The following is a 21,709-nucleotide window of genomic DNA, read 5'->3' on the forward strand; positions in this document are numbered from 1 at the left end:
GTTTTCAGAAGCGTTAATGATCAGTCTAAAATAATAAAATAATAAAATAACTTTCATTACATTATAAGTATACATGGGTTCAATAGTGACTCCCTGTGATTGTTTTGAAAAAGTAAAGATAAAAAGATTTAATGCATATCAATTCGTTTTTAAATGTTGTACATTAATGATATATTGATTTTTTGAAGTGATACAGCTTAATAATAATTCAGCTTTTAATACTGTTTTTATTTTCGAACACCCTTGTCAAGACAGGTAGCCAATCAAGGCAAACCCACAGCCCAGTGTGACAGTTAGCCTATAAGAAAACTATTTTGCAGTCATTTACATATTTGACACATTGAAACTTCATAAAACATAAGGTGCAAGTGTAATGCGTTACTTGCGCAATGGTTAGAGCTCAAACGGATGGGTTCGAGGGGCGTGTGGACTATAAGGGTCAAACAGCCTGCAGCAGCCCTCGAAACTCAACTCTCGCGCAGTTACGCAGTCTGTGCACGCACACGTGAGAAACGGAGCGGTGCACTGAGGGCGAATTCGTTACCTTGTGTAAGTTTGTGACGTGATCATTTGCATAAGGCTTATGCTTGTAAGCTCGGCTAACCGGGCTTGTGCAACGGGGAACACGGCCAACACAACCCTCCCAATTGTAGCTCCGAAGATTCGCAATGCAGGCAGAAAAAGGTAGGAATGAATGTTTACGTGCGTCACTTTGTATTCCCAAACTTTTTTACAGCTCTAAATGACAAGTCAAACTGCACATTTTCTGAAGTAACGTCAGTTCTGTTTGTTGTAGCAGATCTAAAACATGTTCAATACAAAGTCTTACAGCTATTACTTAGAATTTACACACAGCCAAAAATAACTTTAAACGCCACGAGTGCAATTCCAGTCAGGGTTAGTGTGTTACTAAACTCGGTCAGTGGTATCAAGTTGACAGAGCAATATCAACATTGGTCGTGCAGCAAAACAACAAGACGCATAGAAACAGAAATACTTCATGTTTAGCCTACTAAATCTTTCATGTGTTGTGTGTTTATTTATGGAAAATTAGAGGTTTGTGTAGAAACACACGTCGTTGAATTGAAGGGAAGGTGTTGGAGCGATTTGGGGGGATTTTCTGTGGTTCAGAAATATTCATTTTAATGTTAGGCCTACTCTGTCAAATCTATTAATTTTTGGACAGGTTTTGCAGACTAAACTTTATTATCTTGCTCAGAGGAATCTGAGCTGTATTGTAGAAACATCCCATGTAGGCTATTTCAAGTGGTAATTTCATTTAGGAAATATATCTTTAGGTAACCCTTTATTTTAAGATGTCCTTGTTACACATTACATGTAGTTACTATAATAATAACAATTAATTATGCATAATTGCATGCAGGTAACCCTACTCCTAACCATATAGTAAGTACATGTAGTTAATTAATATTACTCAGTACTTAAATGAATAATTACACTGTAACAACGACACCTTAAAATACAGTGTAACCTTACTTTATTTTTAAAATCAGTATAGAGTTTCTGTAAAAGCCTACAACTGAGGCACATCTAAATTTTTATAAAATCTTTATTGCTTTTTTTAAAACAGCAACAAATACACTAATGTTCAATAACAGGTAGATTTATAGTTATTAATGAAAAAAGAAGAAACCAGCTTTATGCAAAATGATACGATCACGCTTGATAAACAACCCTGCAAGTTAGTGGATGTTTTCTCACCTTGTGTTTCGTGGATCCCTAGCGGTTCATAACCGAAGTGCACGGGGCTCATGAGGTGGGAGAAGAAATTCCAAATTAAATTAAATGTTTTTATGGTCACCTGCCGCTTAGCAACAAACTGCACCCATTGTTTTTTATTTTTTTGTATCTTGTACTGGTTACAAGACAATGGCAAGCAGTGATGGGCAGTAGCATCGCTACAAGTAGTGACGCTACTAGTTTAACTACATTTCTCAGTAGCGTGGTGGTAGCATCGCTGCTTTTTGAATCAAATAGCTTTTCAGTAGTTAAGCTCTTTTTTGGATCAAGTAGCGCGGTAGCGTCAACAAAAGCGAACGTTACATTTTCCAAAGAAAACATTCTGAAACTCGAGCTCAAATCGGAAATATAACTGCTACGATCACTGATCCTGGATCAGTAAAAGTGACTCCACAGACACTAAACCTTGTAACTCCATTGGCTCCTCAAACCGTCAGTCAAATTATTGGAGAAGGGTCTGGCTGCAGACTTGCACTTGCACTCTCAGACCATAGACTGTAAAAAAAGATGGACGACGCGTCTCCGCTTCCTTCCATTATAGAAAAGTGAAGCGAATACATCTCAGTATGGCCGCTGCCATTGTGAGTAAATGACGTCATTTGGAGCCCGAGTCTGTGCAGTAGAGATTTGTTTGGAGCCCGAGTCTGCGCAGTAGAGTCGTGAGGCGGAGCCGCGGAACCAAACTCCCGCAGACCCAATCAACCATAACGACACGCCCCGTTTTTATAGCATCAAATCACTAGCTAAAATCAAACTTACCACAAAAACGAACAATTGAACATATATCAGCGTGATAACAACTACCTTAAATGACCAAAATCATATTTTGGAAAATTGTATTGGAAGTGTAATTAATTTTTTTGTTATGACTCAAGTCCCATTCGTTTACATGGAGAGGGCGGGGTTTATGACCTGTACTGCAGCCAGCCACCAGGGGGCGATCAAAGAGCCTGCAGCTTCAGTTTCCAGTTTGAGTGAGACACACCCGTCTCAGACTTGCACTCTCAGACACTTGCACTTCCGCGGGTGACGTCACTTGCAGTCTTTTTAATTTTTTAAATTTTGTTCTATTTATTGATTATTTTTTGTTTGAATCTCTCAACATTTTACAACAGTAGCCAGGTGGTGAAGACAAGAAAAAATTTACTAAATTACAATGTTATTTGCAATAGCCACTATCTGCGACGTCACTTGCGTTGCCAATGGAGACGAGACGCTGTGGTGCTTAAACGATTAAAACTAATCTAGTTCAATAACGAACAGGATCCTGCAAGTCATCTGTAGGAGAAAAAGAAAAGACCCGCAAATCCGTGGCTATAGAACAGCAGAATATGAACGCAATGCGCAAAGTTTCTCATTAAGCGTTTTCCTCCCGTAGAAAACCATAAACACTTAATATGGCTTAATCTATTAAAATACATGAAGTGCAATTAAAAGATAAAATTCGATGTATAGTTATTATTAAATGTACTACAAGGCAAGCAGACTGCCATGAACACAATACGCAAATTTTAACTTGTCCTCCCATACAGCAAAACACTTAATGTGGCATAATGGACTAAACTTAATATAATAATAATAATAATAATAATAATAAGGGACTTAAGGGTATTCTGTAGTCTTTGACAAAGATGATAAAGACAATACATTAGCCTATAAGTCTTGTTGACACAAAGATGCAGACCAGCAGATATGAACGTGCATTATGAAATGCATTAAGTGATATTAAAAGGACGCATTATGTTAAATTGCACGTTAAACATTTTCCTCCCATAGAAAATCATTTTAAATACAACACGTAATATAGTTATGGTTGCTGTAGCTTAGCTTGCTACATTTCCCAGGGCTGTAGCTTTAGTGTAGTGAAGCTTCATTTAAAGAAGGGTAACTGTTAGCTTAGCTCACTACATTTTCCAAGTAGCTTGCCCAACACTGATGGCAAGTAACATGATGATGCACAATGCGTTTTTCAAAGGCCACAAGGTTATGTGATGTTATGTGGGCTGTATGATTAATACATTCTACAGACATGGTGTGTTATGTAATCAGTTTTCTACCAGGTAGTACATCAGTAATACATTTTGTAGCTGTATTGTATAGGTGTACCTCTATGAAAATCAATCACATACATACATACTGCTAATTTACTTATCCTTCTTTTGAATATTAGTTTCAGACACTCCTGTGGAGTTTGTCGTTGAGTACCTGCTGAAGGCTAAAGAGATCGCAGAGAATAATGCAAATGTTCCCGCTGAGCTGCGTGATAATCTACAGAAGGCCCTGGACATCACTTGTGGATTGGATGATTACCTTGAACAAATGAGCAGCAAGGAGAGTGAACCGTTGGCTGAGTTGTATAGGTAACTATTCACCTGAAACTCTGTGTGGGCTGCAGATTATTAGTTTTGTGAATGATATACCTTTGTTTAGGGTGTGTTTGTGGTTACACTGTGTTTATCCTGGAAGTGTTTGTGCTGTGCAAGATTATTTTGGCTGCCAGTCACATGTAATTATACGTTATTGTAATGTTTTATGACGTGTATGTATATGCAGTATGCACATCATAAATCTGTTTATTTATTTTCTGAAGGAAATCAATTTCTCATGACTGGAATAAGGTACATGAGGATGGAAAAACCTTATTCAGGCTTCCTGTTACATGCATCACTGGACAGGTAGAAGGTATACATCTTTAAAACACAAATCTTTAGTTTTGAAAAAAAATTATAATTTTAGATTAATTGCAACATTTAGTGAATATTTTAATTTATATATTGTGTACTTTATGTTTGATGTGTTCATAGATGCACACAATTACTCCGTTCATAAAACAAAAGTACTGTTGAAAAGTGGGGGGTCTGTTAAAGAAATTAATACTTTTATTCAGCAAGGATGCATTAAATTAATCTAAAGACATTTATAATGTCACAAAACTGCTATTTTAAGTATATTCTATGCATTAAGAATCCTGAAAAATATAACTGTTTCCACAAATATATTAGGCAGAAAACCATTTTCAATATTGATAATAATATGAAATGTTACCTGAGCACCAAATCAGCTTTGAATGATTTCTGAAGGATAATGTGCATTCGCAGGAATAAATTCTGTTGTAAAATATATTAAAATGTAAAATAATTTATTTTAAATTGTAATAATATTTCACAATATTACAGTTTTTCCTGTATTTTTTTTTGTTCTATTCTATTAATCTTACAACTTATTTATTATCTCTCTAGCACAACTGTTTATTTAATTTAATTTTTAATTTTTTGGTTTATTTATATTTACATTTGTTTATTTTTATTCTCATCTTATTTTTTATTGTTTGTGTGTTGATGTCTCTGTGTACTGGAAGCTTGTGACACTAAAACAAATTCCAAGTATGCACAAGCATACTTGGCAATAAAGCTCTCTCTGACTTCTGATTAAATAAATGCAACTGTAAGAGACTTCTTTAAAAAACACTGAAAAATCTTACAGACCCTAAACTTTTAAACAGTAGCATATATGTGCAGAATGTTCTTTAAGACTGACTATTGTCATTCTGTAGGTCAGGTATTGAAGATGCTGGTCCATATGAGCAAAGCGAAGAGGGTCTTAGAGATAGGAATGTTCACAGGATACGGAGCCTTGTCAATGGCGGAGGCCTTACCAGAGAATGGCCAACTTATTGCCTGTGAGCTTGAGCCTTACCTGAAAGACTTCGCACAACCTATATTTGACAAGTCTCCCCATGGTAAAAAGATAACTGTGAGGACAGGACCTGCTATGGATACCCTAAAGGTGGGGGAAAACAAGTCCCACCTACATCTCTACAGGCATTTGAGCTGTTAAATGTGTCCTGTCTATAAATGAATTTTGATTATGTGATTATTTTGTTAAAAAAAAGCGTACTATGTTGCAGGAATTAGCTGCCATGGGAGAGCAGTTTGACATGGTTTTCATTGATGCAGACAAACATAACTACATCAACTATTACAAGTTCCTCCTGGACCATAACCTGCTGCGGATAGATGGTGTTATATGTGTAGACAACACACTGTTTAAAGGGAGAGTTTACCTCAAGAACTCAGCAGATGATTTTGGAAAAGCCTTACAAGATTTTAATCAGTTTGTCACAAATGATCCTCGAGTAGAGCAGGTGTGCATGTTTTTCTCGCAAACATGAGCTTTTATTCACTTTATAAAACTTATGTTCTACAATCAACAGTTAGGCAACCCAGACAGTTCTAGGACTGAATTTGAGTTGTCTGATCCCTGTTTATAGGTCATTATTCCTCTGAGAGATGGCCTCACTATAATACGAAGAGTGCCCTACACACCTAAGGCAAACACACAGATGAAGGTATAGTGTACTTAAAATATTTGTATCAAATATTGATCGCTTAAGTGTGTTCAAATGCACATTTATGCTAATTAACATGTCTAATATAAAGCTTCAGTACAGCTGTCGATCAGAACACTGATGATCTATGCTTCATAGAGTACAGTGACCTATGATGAGGTGTTCCGAGGAGTTCAAGGAAAGCAAGTGCTGGACAGGTTACGTTTGGATGGAAAAGTATCCTATGTGACCGGGGCCGGTCAGGGCATCGGCAGGGCCTTCGCACATGCTCTCGGAGAGGCTGGAGCCAAAGTCGCCATCGTAGACATGGACAAAGGAAAGGCAGAGAATGTGGCCCATGAACTGACTTTGAAAGGTAAGAGGTACTTTCATGTTGCTGTACCTCAGGTAGTGTTGTCGCTGTTAACTAATATTAAAACTGCAACTAAAACTATAAAAAAATTGTTTTCGGGATTTTAAAGTAAAAAATAAATATTACATTAAAAACTTAAAGTTAAATAACTTAAAAATTAGAAATGGCAACTATGTTAAAATACAAAAATAGCTAAAACTAAAATCTAAAAACATAATTACTGTATTATTACTGAAAACCAAGATTAAAATGAAAACAGAAAATATAAAAATAAAAGATAATCCAAAATATTAATAAATACTATATTAGTATATAAATAATGCTAAAATAACAGATTTTAGGGGTCCTACAGACATACTGGATTTGATAAATAGTGCACTAGTTTCACAAACTGCAGCAGGCTATTATATTTATATTTACAATTATATTTATAATGCTTACACTCCTTGATTTAACCAGCAGATGGTGCACTAGTATCATAGAACCAAACTGAATGAGCTGTTTCAAAGCTGTTCAGACTTATATTTTATTTTAACATAATTTTGTGTGTGCACTGCAAAAAATGACTTAGTATTTTCATATTTTCTTGTACAGATATCAAAATGCTTCAAGATAAATTTACCTGAGAAGCAAAATTACTTAAAATATTAAGTCTAGTTTCTGGCGGGAAAAAAGAAAAAGAGATCAAAATTGTTTTTGTTTAAAGCAAGAATAATTATCTGCCAATGGGTAAGAAAAATAATCTTGTTTTCCTTTGAATTAAGATTATTTTTCCTACCCCATTGGCAGATATTTTTGTCTTGTTATAAGCAAAAACTGACGACTTTTTTTTCAGACAACAATGCTTCGACATTTTGCTTCATTTTGTGTGTTTGTGTATATATATATATATATATATATATACTGTATTCATTTTGTATAGTTTATATGATTGAGGAAGTGTTTAAAACTGGGACAAACCTTTACATCTTAATATAATAAAGTGGTCTTTGTCTGTTCATGTGCATGTTGGACTTTGTCTTATCTTTTTTCTTATGTTTCCATGTCGTTCCAGGCATTTGCAGCATGGCTGTGTACGCAGACATTAGCAAACCAGAGGACGTTCAGAAGATGATTGATGACATTGTTTCAAAATGGGGCACAATTCACATCGCTTGTAACAACGCAGGCATCAACAAGAACTCGGCTAGTGAGGACACTAGACTAGAAGAATGGGACCAAACCTTTAACGTTAACCTCAGAGGGACTTTCATGTGTTGCCAGGTACCACTTCATTTATATCTTTAATTTGTCATTAATTCCAGCTGAGATAAACCATTTAGTCTAGGCATTCCTGAAAAAATTATTGTTAATAATGCGGCATGCATTTACAAATAATTTCATAGTCCCACAGTTAGTCAGCATCATGTTGTCACCAGATAAGAGCCTGAACCCAGGTTCAAATCCCCACCTAACATATAACAAACCAAGCAAAATTGGCATTGAACCTGACAGCCATTAATCACCTTGAATGTTTGTTGTATGTAAAAGAGCAGCTTTAACATTTTGTCACGTGGGTTGCTATTACTTGTAATTGCCCAACTTTTGCAGATTCTAATTGCTTTTGTATATTAGCAACAACTTTTCCATTAGTTTCTGACATTTCCCAGGAGACGGAATAAAAGCTGTGATAGGGGAAAAGAGAGGTGTGAAGGAAAGTGATTTCATACCTACAGCATTAGAAGACATTAAATCCTGCCAGGCACCAAATAAATCAGAGTAAGCTGTTTTACACAAAACCGAGAGGTGATGGAGATGCCTCACGCGCATTAAAATGAACGCCGGGAGTTTTTGACACTTTTTGTCTCTCTGCTCTTCCAGGGATTGTTATTCCTCTCCCTGTAGACTGTAGACGTGGAAGTCTGATTAGTGAAGGTGTCAATACTGTGACGTTCTTCTGAAAGCACATTTGTCTCTTCTCTCCCTCAAATTACTGCCTCAGGCGGCCGGTCGTGTCATGCTGAAGCAAGGATACGGCAAGATAATCAACACAGCTTCCATGGCCAGTTTAATAGGTGAGTGATGATTTTTATGCCGCCATAAGCTGAGATATTACACTGTCTCTTCCCTCTGAATTTAATACTCTCATCAAACGTAAGGGTGGGGTTTTGGAAAGAGAATATCAAACAAGTAAAATAGAGAAAGAGAAAGAAAACTTGACTGGTTTTTGTTATATGGTATAGATACGTACACGTCAATGATAAAGACAAAAAAAAAATCTAGGTTAAAATATGTGCCAAACTCTTAGAAATGTCACGTTGGTTTCATATGGTTTAAAAAAAAATCATTATATTCAAAGTTTCAGTATAAAAAACATGTTACCATCAATTAAAATGTAATAACATTTTTCTTAATCATTGTAAAAACGTACATTTACATGTATGCATATTATCATTAAATATATAAATAAATAATAATAAATTGAAAACTTATTTATATAGAAAGAAAGAGACAAAGAAAATTACCTTGAAATGTATATTTAATGAAATAATAAACCTTTCCCCCCCCCTAAGACATAATATAAGTTAAACCAAACTACTTGAAAGGTTTTCTTTTCAATAATTTTGTTCTTTTAATGAAGCTTTTTCATCATTATGATTTCACTGTTGTATCACCCTGACATTTTTGACTTTATACTACATCAAAATGAATTTTAATACACAAATTAAAACGTGCTCTTCATAGAATCATCTTTAGTTTTGTACGCAGGCTGCACTGCATAGCTTTTAACTCAGTCAAACTACTGAAAGCTGCTAAATTATAATACATCTTAATAGATGTAATTGTGTGTGTGTGTGTGTACAACCACCTAAAATTCACTGACCCTTTTATTGTTTGTTCAACTAGAGCCCATAACCGTATTGCCCCTCACAAGCCTGTTTTTGCATCATTATAAACATGAAAACTGTGTAATGCTGTTGAAAGGCTGTAAATTGCAACTTGTGGTTCAGTCTCGTGTAAAGGGACTTCCTGGTATGCCGCCGGTCCCGGTTAGGGTCTGTAAAAAAACAGTTTTATGCAGCACGCTATAAAGGAACGTTATATGCTAAGCAGTGTAGCACAATTCCTCCAACAGGTCACTTGCTGTGCAACAGCAGCACTCCATCAACAGTGTAGTCAAGTAGCCAATAAACTTGTGTACCATATGGACGCTAGTCCCAACTGTGGGTGCAATCTGTAACACAGAAGCATGCTGCTAAAGGAAGTGGAGAGAGAGAGAAAAAGAGAAAAGGAAGGGGGACTAGAGGGCAAGGGAAAAAAGTGATCAATTACTCCCATTACATACAGTCCTTCAGGAATTTTCTTTATTGGCCTGGACATCTGTTATAATATTGTCATAATGTGTAATCAGATGGGGGCTGTTGTAGCCAAGTTGGGGAATACATCTTGAAAGTCCAATTAAAATGCACAGTGACACTGCCTCTGTCCATCTGGTGAATAGCATTGTGTTTTCCCCGCACTTCTTTCTCTTCTGCACTCCCTCCAACGTGGATGGGCATTTTTTAAATGTATTTTGGTAAAATTTGTATTATTTATGTGGGTTTGTAGTTTCCTGCTTTACAGCTCGTGGATATAACCTAAAATGGAAGATAGGTGGCATTGCGCACTTACACATGAAGTGATACCTGAACAGACTGGCTGTTAAAGGGCTAGTTGACCCAAAAATACAAATTCTGTCATCAATTATACATTCACGTGTCAAGGGGGTGGGCTATATCACCAAAATATTCTATCACTATACGAGTAATTTTATTTTACAGTAACATACATAACACAATATAGTTATTTTTGCTTTAAATAAGGTCTTTATGATATCAATTTTTGATACCATATAAACTTTTTTACAATATGTTTTATTGAGTCTTTACTAAATTTTAACGCGTTAATTTTTTAACGCAAATTAATCATTTGATAAGGTTTGACCCGAACGTCTTGCCGTCAACGCAGCGCGGAAGGTAATCTATCATTGCCTGCGTCCCAATGTGGTTGGTGGTGGTTGAGGAGAGACCCCCCCCACATGATTGTAAAGCGCTTTGGGTGTACAGCAATACACAATAAAGCGCTATATAAATGCATCATTCATTCATTCAATGTGCACACTATCCATTCTAAATTCTTTGTGATATTAGTAATTTTCAATACTATTTAGGGCAGATAGGGTGGATAGTATGCACATTGGGACACAGGAATTATGTGGCGCTGGGCTCGACAAAAGTGAAGCGAACACGGAGAGACACAGCGAGTGTGTCCGAGAGATCTGTATACTCATATGTGATAAGGGTACAGCGAACCAGTGTTGGCAGGGTCATGGTTTTCCTGCACAATTGGGCTATTTTGAAAATAGCGTGAAAAATTACAGAGCCGTGGGTTGCGGATTTTTTTTGGGCTACTTTTATAATGTACCGCGGCCGCCCAAAGCATACACGTGATCGCAAAAGGGAGTTAATACAAACACTCGATGGTGGTTTAAAGTGAGTTCGGAGTAAAAATGTACTATTAATCTCATAAATTGTCTTATGTAGCATGATGCTAATGTTAGCTCTAATGCACCTGCAGAACAGGTCCAATTCTTCTACATAATGCATTTTATCATAATATTTCATGTAAGGTTGCAAGAAAATGTTTTGTATTTATTTAGAAATACTTTTGATAATAGTTGGGTAAATGTATACTGGGATTGAAGCGATGTGGCTTGGTAAACGTTTTATTGCCAGTATAAAGGCTGATAATGGCTGAAAAAAACAAAAGAATAATAAGGATTATGTCTCATACCTGGCGGAGATGTGAAAGGTTCTGTTTCCTTAAACTAGTTTGTCATGCATTTCTTTATTTCAACACATTCACAGGTAAATCCTAGTATTATAAATTTGCAATTAATCGTGATTAATCGTAGTCCATGACTGCGATTAACGAGATTAATGTTTTTAATTGATTGACAGCACTAATTATTATTATTAATTGCAAGCAATAGGACAAAAAAAAAAACTACAGCATAAATAAGACGTTACATTGTATAAAGTAAATGTATAAAAGACTGCATATTCTTCACAGTGTAAACTAAATATATATTTCTTCTTATTAAAGTTACAATAGTGAATTAGTCAAGAGCAGTGAGAGATTTTCTCTTTTCTTGTTTGATTAACATGAATGACAGACAGCAGGAATATGAGACTGCTGTCACTTTAAGAGCTACCCAGATCCAATTCTTGATCCAATTCGTGACTTCACGTGTAGACTACTGTAATGCCCTTCTAACTGGTGTTTCCTCTAACTTGCTACATAAGCTCCAGTTGGTTCAGAATTCTGCAGCTCGTGTTCTTTCTAGAATGCCTTCTACCGAGCACATTTCTCCAGTTCATCAGCAATTGCACTGGCTTCCAGTAAAGTATCGAGTTGAATTCAAGATCTTGCTACTTACTTGCAAGGCAATTCATAATCTTGCACCCCAATACCTTACTCAACTTCTTCATGTTTACACCCTTTCACGTGTGCTCAGTTCTTCATCTTCAATTTCTCTTGTGGTACCTCGGATTCGACTAACTATCATGAGTGCCAGATCTTTTAGCTATGCTGCCCCACGTCTATGGAACTCCCTTCCCCTTGATGTTCACAATAGCGATTGCCTGCTGACTTTTAAAACACGTCTTAACTTAAGATATGTCTTTTTATACAGACCTTTTTAGAATGTTTTATCGAGTCTTTACTGCACTATAGTAGTCCGAGTAGTGCGTTAGATTGGCCAGGAACACAAAATCCTCGGTGTGGTCCTCGAGAGAGCGGTCCCCCTGCTTCAGCAGGATGACGAGGACAGCAGGATCATTCATAATCTAAAAATAAAAACTGGAAAAAATGGGAAACAAAACGAGGGAAAAACACGCCGCTGTACTTCTGTTTTGGTCAGTTATTCTGTTTCGTGTTGTGCAGAGGAAGGCTCACGACGAAGGAGAAACATCTAAATTCACACATTTAATAATAGTCCAAGGTGAGAATACAAGGAAATCTCAGAAGCATGTAGACATTAACAATAACCGACAAACTCAAACTCAAAAGACAGGAACTAATATAGTGCAGATAATGAGGACTCGACAGGTGAACTCAATAACTAATTAAACAGAATTGGCAAAACTAGGTCACAGGGGAAAACACAGACATGTAACACAGAGTTTAGCTCCAACCCTGAAAAACCCTGGGGAAAAAATACCTAATCGCATCCTGAAGACCTTGATTAGCTGGTTCAGGTGTGTTTGGTTAAGGTTGGAGCTAAACTCTGCAGGGACACTGGCCCTCCAGGATCAACATTCCCCACCCCTGGTATGAAGTAATCAAATGTATGAAAAACTGCATATTCTTCACTGTGTAAATTAAATATATATTTCTTCTTATTAAAGTTACAATAGTGAATTAGTCAAGAGCAGTGAGAGATTTTCTCTCTTTTCTTGTTTGATTTAACATGAATGACAGACAGCAGGAATATGAGACTGCTGTCACTTTAAGAGCTACCCGGCTCCAATATACCGTTACATGTGGTTTCTTTCTCAGCTGTTTGCTATCATTTAAGACCTAAATTACTGTGTTTATAATTTCAGTTTCTTTTCTCTGTGGAACACAAATAGAAAAGCATATTCATTGAATATGACAAAAATCCTGTGACGGCATTCCACAAAGCATCTCCACATACGGTATAAATAAAGTCATATGGGTTTGGCCCAACATGATGCTGACTAAATTATAACAGAATTACCTTTTTTTGGTGGGTGAACTATCCATTTAACCCTCACGGGCCTTGGATGAAAAAAAAATCAGGATCTGATGACATCACTTTGGCCTGCAACACCTCTGAAATTTCCAGATCAGAGCGAAGCTTTGTTTCTTTGCTCTTAAAATGTGAAATGAAAATCTGGATGGATGTTAAATGTGATTTAAGATATGTTTCACTTTGCTTTTTATCCTCTCCAGCCGACTGCTCTTTAAAACTACAATACTCTTTAAAACATCAATGCCGCTCTGAGGCATACAGTAAAAAGGCATGTTCTCTTGCCACATTTTCTGCTAGGATTAATACATGTTGGCCTTTTTGTGTTCTGATAAGACGGACCTTAAGGCGTAAAGCTTATTTGTAGGCAAAGAACGGCCTCTTTTTTGAATAACAGCAGCTTCCCTCGAAACCCAGGCCCAGCGCAACCTGACAATTGTCCAGTTAGCATTTCTCCTTTAAAACAAACGAGGGGCCCGGAGAGCACGAACCCATCTCCACAGGACCGGCCGCTGCCTTCGCACAGCTGTGCCGTATTTATCATCTCGCTCCCAACCATGGCAATTTGGCAGTGAGATCACCGGGTGACGAGGTTAACTACTAAAGTTGCATGTAACTTGGAGCCTCCCTCATGATGATTAATCAAGCCAGCCCCTTTTCCTCCGCATCGCATGCAGCGTCAAGCATCTGTGATGGTCAAGGCAAACAAATGGCGTTTTGCCTTTGTTCCTGAAGATGATGCACATCGAACATCCCAAGTAATTAATTTTACATCGCTTCATCTGCGGGGTCCCAAAAGCTAATGAAAGTGTTTTCATGTCACATTGGAGTTCAAGACCCTCTCGCTGAGTTATGAGGGGAATGAAGTAATCGGGCCTTGTATTAATCACATGTTTAGGTCATTATAGAGTATGAAATGGATTTTAATGTGTGTTTAAAAGTTGAAAAGTTGGTTTAATTCATTTCAATTTATTGATGTAACACTTACAGCAATTGCTTCAAAGCGGGATCTAACATGATGTACTCATTGCAGATGCATAGCAGGTTCTTCAGGGAAAATGCACAAAAATATTGATGGCTCATCTTGCACACAGAGGTGTATATAAATGTTTTGTCCAATAAATGTCAGCTACCTGAAGGTGACTTATTAGGAAGAAACAAATCAGGATTTTCTCCTGTGACATAAACTAAATACTTTTGGCTACACTCTTAAAAATAAAGCCTCCAAAAGGTGTCTTTTTCAGTGATTTTTTTTTTTAAAGTGGAAAGGTTTCATGGATGTTAAAGGTTCTTCATGGAACTATATATACTAATAAAGAGCCTTTATTTTTAAGAGTGTAATCAATAAAGGATAGTCTGTTCGATATATCCCACCACATCCTCCTGCTTCAGTAGATTGTAACAGTAAGGTTTTGATGTAAAAATCCAATTCATTTTCTGTGACAAATGGATTTTTGATGACAACACAAACTCTTTATTAAACATGTTTTTTTTATCCCTGTGGAGAAAATCAATGGGAAAAACGCCTCTGGACTCAAGGCCACTGAAAAAGTGAACCATCACAATTGTCCAGTATAGGAAATTTGACTATTTTATCAAATAATGTAATGGAATTTCACTTTTAAAATGACTTGAAATTACTGATAAGTTTTAAATGTCTTGTTTCCTTCTCAATAGTGCCGCATCCACAGAAACAACTGTCCTATAACACATCCAAAGCTGGGGTGGTAAAGCTCACACAAACCTTGGGCACAGAGTGGATCGACCGAGGCGTTCGAGTCAATTGCATCTCCCCGTAAGTGTGACAGACCAGAGACTGTGCTGTGTGGGATAAGTCAAGATTTCACTTTTTTTTTCATTGCTGCTAACATGATTATTTCCCACTTTCCCACTTGCAATCTTAAGCAGAGTCACGTGCTCTGGTTCTTCCCAGTATTATGTTTTCGAATGTAACACATGAATCAATGCCAACTTTTTGTGCAAACAAAAAAAAAGGTCTTTCTCTCTTCATATGTGCATTGCACCAATTAAGCAGAGAGGACTGTTTTGATATTTAAGTGGAAACTTAATTTGTTTTGACAGGGTTAAAATGCATATTTTCCACAATGGGCCACACAATTGAGACTCAGTTACTAAATTACAGTGTGAAACAATGCAATCCGGCTTAATTGGATGACGTCTAGAGGGATGAGTAGAGCAAACAATTTCTTTAATTGTTATATTCAATTAGGGATTCAAATTAGCCTCTTCAGCAGAAGTGTCAGCAAAACAATGGCAGCCTTGTTTGTATCTATTTGTCAGCGCAGTTCTTCTGAGGAAAGGAAGAGCAAGAGGAAGCGTGCGCGTGTCGCTTGAAGCCGAGCATCCCCAAGCCCCCGTGCTTCCCACAGCAAATCCGCAACACGCGCACGTGCTCTTTATTCATTTCTATGTAGCGCCAGCTTGTTTTCTAATTTTAATTTGCGAGGAAGCAATTCTTTTCTCTCTGTCGAACCCCCACCCCTCCCCTCAAACACAAGGTCTCTCAATGGGCCCCTGATTTCTGTGAAGTGACGGTTGGTAAATATGCATACGGGCAGGGGGGACCACAATTAGCTTATGTGAGGTTGACTGCCACCTGATTTCATTGGCAACTTTAGCTGCGACAGTGATAAGCCGCATTATCTGCAAAATTGGCAGAGGGAAAACAGTAAGCCTTTGATTGCCAGGACGGGTTCCCAGATAAAGCAACGCTGAAGAGAAATATAATTGAGATTTAAATATGCTAACCAAAGGTGTCACATGCTACTTCAGTGCCTCTAATTTAGCTGCGGTGTTGGATTTGTTATCAAGTCGAATGGAATCTATTCGTAAATGGCGCAGAAGGCTGTTGGGGATTTGGGCTGTCAGTGAGTGTGTGAACAGACAGGCTGTATTTCCCATGCGGCCACCCCGGCATGAAGTACATTTGCTCCAATTTGGAGTGCATTTCCTTTAGTTAGGGACTAAAATGCCACTCAAGTGTGAACAGTTTCAAAATCACAGTTGATGTGGAGAGTTGGTAAACCAGTTTAACACATGCAGCTCTTTTAGTGCTGCATATAACATAAGATATACTCATTATATATTACAGTCATAATGAAATGGCAATCACAACAGCAACCCAATTCGTTTGAAAAATAAAAAAGGGCAAGAATTGATTTTATCCTTTGGAAATTGATTGGATTGTGTGGATTCTGTACCAAATGGAGCCAGACCTGAATATGATTGTCGCCTTATTACTGGGACATTTATTCGAGTCTCTACCATGATGGTGACCATGAAGTGAATGGTGAAGGAAGCTTACCCTAAAAAAGTTATAGTCTACTTTTTTTTTTCTTTCTTTTTTATTAAAGGGGTCATATGATGCGATTTCATGTTTTCCTTTGTCTTTGAGTGTTACAAGCTGTGTGTGCATATACAAGATCTGTAAAGTTGCAAAGATTAAAGTCTCAAACCCAAAGAGATATTCTTTATAAAAGTTAAGACTTGTCCACGCCTTCCTAAAACGGCTCATTCAAACACGCCCCACATGTCTATGTCACGGTGTGGGAAGATTTGCATAACACCGCCCAAATGTATACGCAATTAAAGAGGACGTGATTTTTATTCTCGCTGTAGCAAAGTTGCTGCCGCCGGCGCCATATCCTGGAGGCGCTGTGTGTTTCATTGTGAAAGAAAAAAGTACTTTGTTTGGGCTTCCAAATGAGTACACAACTAGAAATCAGTGGTTAAGTTGTATTTACAACACTGTTCCAGAACAGTACAACGCAAATTTTTGAGTGTTTGCAGCGCATTTAACAGAGGACTGTTTCCTGATACTGGGAGAGAGTAGCCTACAATGTGAACACTATGAATGGCTGTGAACACTATAAAGTGGGGCAATTCCAACGTCGCAAGGACGGTCTGGTGCTTCTGACTCACAGCCTGTAAGTACGTTTCGATATTTAAAGAATTTGCTATTGACTATTCAAATGTAAGTTTTGAGCTGTGTAGAGTAGTGTTTATTTCTACGATCACAAATGCAGACATGGTGTTATGTTTACACGGCGCCATATGCAATGCAACGTGTAAAAAGACAATATAAATCATTATAATCAGTAATTATGTTCCCACTGGATGGAACAAATGCCTCATTTATAATGGGTTTTATTGTTTTTATGTCGTCGCGCCAGGACACGGCATCACAACATGGTAAAGGGCGTAACATTTCCGTCACACACTTGAGGTATTCGGCCAATCACAAGGCACTGGATATAAGGCCAATCAGAGCACACCATATGACCCCTTTAATGTTGAGTCAATTCATGTCTGTCTATAATTTTAAATAAATTTATTAGAACATGCTGCATTTTAGGGCTGCCCCCGACTAAAGATATTCCTAGTCGACTAACACTCCTGCATTTTAGCGATTAGTCGAATAATCGTTCATTTATGATATTAATATAATAACTTGCGTATATACAAGGAAAGGTATACAGTCCAAGTTGAAGTTTAACACTTCCATATGACAGAAAATGCTAAAGCATGATATTAGCGCGTTCAAAATGAAAATGAAGCGCTTAAAACAGAATAGTAAAGCGTTTAAAGTAGGGGTGTGCTCAAAATATCGATTCTTAGATACATACCGATATAATAAAAAAAGATACAGTATCGATATTCTAGCCCTTATTATCGATACTCCGCCCAGCCATTAGGGGGCGCAGCGGCGCCCGCGAGTTTCAAAAAACTCATGGAAAATGTTAAAGCAAGATGTAGCATTTAAGTGATTTCATAGTGAAATATGTTATGGCAGTACATGGTGTCACAAAAAAGAATTATAAGAAGATTTAATAAGAAGTTAAGAATAATAAGAAGAAGATTTTATGCTTGTGTGAGCTCAGACTGTACCCTTGGAAAGTTAAATGTTGACTTGTGGTAATTTCCAGATTAATACAATTTGTGTACAATTAATCAGAGCACTTAAAGTTGCAAATATTTAAGCAAAATGCACTTTGTTATAATGCACTTTTGTCTTCATTAAATTGAAGAAAAATGCAGAGTTCTGTTTGTTGAGTAAATGTGTTCAGCATTAACTAATTGGCTCTGGCCCATGTATTTTTATTGAATCGTATCGAATCGTGTCACATTGTATCAAATCGTATCGAGACAGCTCTGTATCGAGGTACGTATCGAATCGTGACCTGTATATCGAGGTATGTATCGTATCGCCAGGTTCTCCAAGGTATACAGCCCTAGTTTAAAGTATACAGCGCTTATGGACACAAAAATCAGTGGCCGGAATGTTATAGGCTAATTATAACATTAAAAACAGCAATCAGACTGCCTGTGCATTTTAATAATTTATTATCAAAAATACAAACTGTAACAGTTACATGTCAAACAAACAAAAAAAAAAAAAACAGTTTTGAATAAAATAAACTAAAATTCGTTCTTTAAAATAAATCAAATAAACTTATTAGTAACTTAGGCCTAGTACAAAACAAGGCAAAAAAAAAAAAAACAAATAAATACTGTAGCAAAAACGCTGTTTGGTATAAAAATACAGTGGAAAATTTATATAATTTTTATATTGTTCAAAAGGAAAATTAACAAAAACGAACAATTTAATAAATGCACATGGCACATCGCACAACGCCAAAACTTAGAATAAAAAAGAAGGCAAACAAATTAACAGCCTAAGTATTTGATTAAATTGTTTAGAACAACTATATTTAAGACAAAATGTGGAACAAATAATTTAAAGAACACTAATACAAATAAAAAATATCAGAGCAAAGCCGCAAACTGTCATTAAGACGACGGATGAGTCTTGACCTGAAACAACAAATTGCAAACATCAGACTAATTTTTCTAACAGAATAAAAAACAACTTCTGCATTATATAAAAACGAATAAATAAAAATATGTATTTATTTATTTGTATAGCCTACCCGTTATAAAAAGCCTTTTTTCTTTTTTTTTTTTCTTTTTTTTATAGCCTAAAGGATAGCAAACAGAAACACTACAAAAATGAAATTAAGCATTCTTACCTAAGCTTTCAATTCGATTTTATTTTTTTTCATATTATGTGAGAGGAACACCAGCTTGTCCACAGTTCGTTCTTCTTTTTCCTGACATAATTATTAGCATCAGCCAGACACCTCTCCCACAAGTGCGCTTTGGTATACCGCGAGGCACGAGATCGCGTTGATCTCTCGTTGCTTTGATGTCATACACCAACTGCGCAGCCCCTGAATGCGTAATTTCACGTGATTTTTTTTTTGCGACTAACCGACTAATGAAAATGTATTCGACCAAGCCCTCTTCATATCGACTAACGTTTAGTCGACTATTTGGGGGCAGCCCTACTGCATTTATTTGACCAAAAATACTGTAATATAGTGAAATATTATTACAATTTAAAAAATGTATTCCTGTCATGGCAAAGCTGAATTTCTTAACAGCTATTGCTTCAGTCTTCAGTGTCACATTCAGAACTCATATTGATTTGGTGCTCAAGAAGCATTTCTTAATCTTATCACAGTTGAAAACAGTTGTGATGCTTAATATTTCTGTGGAATTCTGTGATGAATAGAAAGTTCAAAAGAACAGCATTAATTCAATATAAAATTTGAATGCATTTTATTTTAGTTAATCACCATTAGTCACATATATTTTGATATTTGCTGAACATCAATTAAAGACCATTGGTGAAATGACTGCTGTTTTATAGGAGTTATAGCTGTATGGCTTAGTTGACACTCTAATAAGTAGTTTTATTGTTGCAAATAGATTAGATTTTATGAAAGATCATGAAAACAAAAATGCACATAAGAACAGAAACCAGGTTTTAATAAAGTAAATTTGGCACAGTTTTGATTTCATGCGGACTTTAAGACTTCTGAAATTCAGTTTGGAGTGTGCCAATCAGACTATCCATCCATCAAAGGACACTGAACCAGTGTAAACACCATCAGAGCTGTTCAGCTCAGTACTGAGGTCCTTAAAGAACAGCCAACTTCATTTTATGTCAACGTGACTGCTATAACTGAAACAAGTGGCCCTGAAACAACATTGTCTCTCTGCCTCTCGTGTCTGATCTGTCTCTGTCGGTCTCTCTCTCTTTCTCTACAGTGGTATTGTTGACACCCCTCTCATCCATTCAGAGAGTCTGGAGCCTCTAGTTCAGCGCTGGCTGTCAGATATCCCAGCCGGACGACTGGCTCAAGTGACAGACCTCCAAGCTGCAGTGGTATACTTGGCATCTGACGCCTCTGACTACATGACAGGGCATAACTTAGTCATAGAGGGTGGTCAGAGTCTGTGGTAGAGAAAGTTTGCCTCTCAAATTTGGTAATACACTTTCACCCAGTGTTCCTAAAGGATACTGAGTCACTAACTTGATTTTAATGATGCAGCACATTGGTGAAGGTATGTACTGTACATTCAAAGTAATCAAAGGGTCCAAGAACTTGTTTAATGTGTAGTGTCTCAGTTGTAAGAAACTCTACTTGTGCGTTAACTAGTGCATTTTGTACAAGGTTTTCACATTTGAACACTTTTACAAATAAACACTGCCTTCCACAATGTTTTTGCATTGTTTTCAGTGTATATTTTAATGTTTCACATATTTATTTTGTTGTAAAAAATAACCCCAACCACTGCATTTTTTGTCTTGTTTTCCAATACAAATATCTAAACTTTCTTAAATCAAGATATATTTACTTGAGTAGCAGAATGACATGCACTACTGTAAGATTTTGTTTTCTGAAAAAAGTTTTTGCATAAATATCTACCAATACAGTAGGGAAAAAAATCTTATTTTTCCTTTAAATTAAGTTCATTTTTCTTACCCCATTGACAATTTGTTTTTGTTTTAACCATAAACTCATGTAATTTTTATACATTTTTCAGATAAGATTTATTATCTGATGTCCTTTTGATTCTCAAGTAAATGTATTTTGATTTAAGAACATTTAGATATTTGTACTGGAAAATAAGACAAATACTAAGAAAATGTATTGCAGCAGATATTAAAGTTCAGCACATAACTCATCACATATTTGTGTTATTACTTTTTGAAGTGTTCAGATTTACAATTTTGGCTTGGAAATGACATGAGCTGTTATTGAGCACTGGTCAAATAAGAGCAGCACAACTCTTCTCCAAATGTAATCACAGCTAAATTTGTGTCCTGATTCAGATGCATCATAAATAACTTTTACAGTGCATTTGTAATGCTACGTACCCCAATACTACCTGCTATCACACTCGTTCAGGTCTATCCACCCATGTTCAACCTTGTGTATAACACTACTGGTCTCTTTCACCATCAGCAGTCGTGCATGATCCTGTAAGGGCCTCTCCCACAGCATCTTAATTGCTCTCTGTTCTGTGTATATGCTGAAAAACAATACTTGAATGAAAAGGCCAGTGGAGAACTTGACCCCAGTCA

At 36.7% G+C, this 21,709-nt stretch overlaps 1 protein-coding gene across 1 annotated transcript; it reads left to right on the forward strand.

The window, feature by feature from the left end:
* The first annotated feature begins 380 nt into the window (after positions 1–380).
* On the forward strand, positions 381–21,311 carry LOC306845440 (uncharacterized protein). Its single transcript, XM_079378243.1, has 11 exons — positions 381–684; positions 3,932–4,121; positions 4,352–4,443; positions 5,315–5,547; positions 5,669–5,905; positions 6,032–6,109; positions 6,248–6,464; positions 7,516–7,724; positions 8,443–8,515; positions 14,932–15,049; positions 20,389–21,311. The coding sequence occupies exons 1-11, from the start codon at positions 669–671 to the stop codon at positions 20,582–20,584; spliced, it is 1,659 nt and encodes a 552-aa protein (XP_079234369.1). The 5' UTR covers positions 381–668; the 3' UTR covers positions 20,585–21,311.
* Positions 21,312–21,709: the final 398 nt, after the last annotated feature.

The sequence above is a fragment of the Barbus barbus genome (genome assembly GCF_936440315.1).
Source record: "Barbus barbus genome assembly, chromosome: 25".
NCBI classification, from domain to species: Eukaryota; Metazoa; Chordata; class Actinopteri; order Cypriniformes; family Cyprinidae; genus Barbus; species Barbus barbus.

Coding starts and splice junctions, on each gene's coding strand:
- LOC306845440 (XM_079378243.1), top strand. Junction 4,444..5,314: donor CATCACTGGACAGGTAGAAG/GTATACATCTTT, acceptor GTCATTCTGTAG/GTCAGGTATTGAAGATGCTG. Junction 5,548..5,668: donor CTGCTATGGATACCCTAAAG/GTGGGGGAAAAC, acceptor ACTATGTTGCAG/GAATTAGCTGCCATGGGAGA.